Source organism: Diospyros lotus, chromosome 5, assembly GCF_014633365.1.
Source record: "Diospyros lotus cultivar Yz01 chromosome 5, ASM1463336v1, whole genome shotgun sequence".
NCBI classification, from domain to species: domain Eukaryota; kingdom Viridiplantae; phylum Streptophyta; class Magnoliopsida; order Ericales; family Ebenaceae; genus Diospyros; species Diospyros lotus.
In genome coordinates, this window is record NC_068342.1 from 33945085 (window position 1) to 33947400 (window position 2316).

Here is a 2316-nt window from a genome sequence, read left to right on the forward strand (position 1 = left end):
TTGAAAGAAAAGGAAATGGGTCGCCGTCAGCATCGACATTTTCTTTCTTTACATTTCCCGGGAAAATGTACGGATTTCTAGGAAAATCAAACCAGAGCCTCTATGCTGCGTTTCTTTACAGTCCCGCAGACTGGGCAAGAATCCAGGTAAGGCTGGCAAGATTGGCATGAACAAAGGTGCCTGCAGGGCAGGAACACAACGCACGAAAGCCGAGAATTGCAGCCTTTGCAAACCATCTTTCGCGTTGTCCCTTCTCCATTTTCCTTTTCTTTCTTTTCATCTTGTTTGTTGTCCGTTCTCTCGTCGTCGTCTCTGTCGATCAAATCGCAGCAAGACTCTGCATCTTCGGCGACCCCATTGGCGAAGCAGGCGCTAACCTTGAGCTGTTCGATCGTGTTGTTGAGCGACGCCACCATGGCCTCGTTTTCTTGGGCCGCTCGCCGCCACGTTTGGCTCTCGGATTCCATCCTTCTCAGGAAGTCCTCGAGCTCCACCGTCCTGTTCATGGCTTTCGATATTTCTTCGTCCTTCTGTTTCAGTAAAGCCGCCGTCTTCGCTTCGTATTTCCTCAGGATCAATGCGATTTGTTGTTTTCGCTGCTCGTGCAAAGCCAATCTCAATCTCTGGCTCTGTTTTCCCAATATCCAAAAGACAAATCAACAAAACACGAAACGAAATAAAATCAAATTTATAACATATTAAAAACTGTTTCCGAGTTAACTGACCTGTAAACTGACGAACCGATCGATCTCTTGTCTGTGCTTCTCAACCTGAGCCCCTACAAACGGAGAAAACGCCATGGATTGATCGTTGTAAGTTTTGGAAACCAACCCAGTGTTCTCAAAACATGGAATTGGTATTTTGTGTTGCAGAATCTGTAATTGCTGCTGCTCCTGTTTCTGTTGAAGATTGAAAGAAAAGTCATTGAACGCATAAGCATTGTCCACCCAATTCTGCAACGGGCCCAGGGAAAACCCGAAATTGTCCGGATACATCTGCGCATGAATGGCCATCTCTTCTGGAGAAGCAACAAAACCCAGAAACCGGTGCAACTTGCCGGCCCTCTCGGAGCAAGAACCGAGGAAACAAGAACGAAACCGAAATGGGTTTGCTTCAAGACTGGATCCTGATTGATCACAAAACTCCGTATTGGCAGAAGATGGGTTTGGGTATTTGAAGAGCGTTTGGAATTGGAGAGAAGCCAATGGTGTTGAGAAACAAAAAGCAAGGATGGTGGGGAGCGTGCTTAAATATTGGAAGCGATGTGAATTAATTAACAAGAATAGTAGATTAGTTTGATTGAATTAAAGTAACTGAAAAACTGAAAAGGGGAACAGAGAGGTGGTGGAGGCTAGGACTGTTTCTCTCTCTCTCCCAAAATTTCTCTCCCCTCTTGGAAAGCATTGAATGGGGGGAGAGAGAGAGAGAGAGAGAGAGAGAGAGGTGGGTGGAAGCCAAAAAAGGGAACGTACACATGCAGATTCTGTGACTAAACTATCGGGTCAGAGATTTGAGAGGGCGTTGTTGAATGAGAAAATTCAATGTCTAAGTGTGGGGGGTGGAGGTGGGTAAGGTGAGGCGCCTTCTATATGTGTTTGTGTATTTGTCTGTGTGAACATGTCAGTTTTTATACGTGTACATATATATAGAGCTAGCCGCTAGGGAAAGGGTCAGTGACTGTCCCTTCTAGAGGGAGAGAGATGGGGAATCGAAGATTGATCAGTTTTTGTCATTTCTAATGGCTGAGGAATAGGATTCCCATCTGTCTTTGTAACTCTTTATCTCTAGATTTCTATTATTGTGTTTGTGCCTTCCATTTTTCACCCCTTTGTCTCAATATTTCCTTTTACCCTCTTTTAGACACCCCCCAAAGCCCATTTCCCCACAAGATTCCTATCTTATCTTTACTTTGTGTTTTTCATTTATCAAATCTCGTTACCATCCTTAACCCTTATACTAAATATTTTGGTTAAAGCGTCCAATTAAGTAATTGCCACGCATGCAAAACATATCTAATGGGATAGAAATTTGAAACGAAAGCAAAAATTAGATGTAAAACATGACATAAATGTTGTGAAAATGAAGGTAGTAATGAAGGAGGAAGTTGAATTAGCAAGTCAAACTCGGGCGTTGCAGCATGGATGCGTTGCCATTTGCCTAATTAGACGACTGTTATGCAATGGATTCGCGAGGAGAGCAAATAATAAAAGACAATTTGAAACACTTTTATAACGTGGGAATGCTGTGAAATCAATAAAACAAAACGTGTGGATTAAAACTTCCCCCTCCCTTCGCTCCGTAATTATATTTTCTTTA

General features: G+C 43.2%; 1 protein-coding gene across 1 annotated transcript; it reads right to left on the reverse strand.

The window, feature by feature from the left end:
- Positions 1-1613, reverse strand: LOC127801101 (probable BOI-related E3 ubiquitin-protein ligase 3). Its single transcript, XM_052335957.1, has 2 exons — positions 726-1613; positions 1-629 (listed from the first exon to the last, which is right to left on the reverse strand). Exons 1-2 carry the CDS (start codon positions 1011-1013, stop codon positions 87-89), a joined length of 831 nt encoding a protein of 276 aa, XP_052191917.1. The 5' UTR covers positions 1014-1613; the 3' UTR covers positions 1-86.
- Between the last annotated feature and the right edge of the window lie 703 nt (positions 1614-2316).

Bases quoted from the DNA above. Each gene is read 5' to 3' on its own strand.
- LOC127801101 (XM_052335957.1), bottom strand. From the start codon at position 1,013: ATGGCCATTCATGCGCAGATGTATCCGGACAATTTCGGGTTTTCCCTG. The intron at 630-725 runs GTCAGTTAACTC...TTGGGAAAACAG, and splicing joins ATCGGTTCGTCAGTTTACAG to AGCCAGAGATTGAGATTGGC.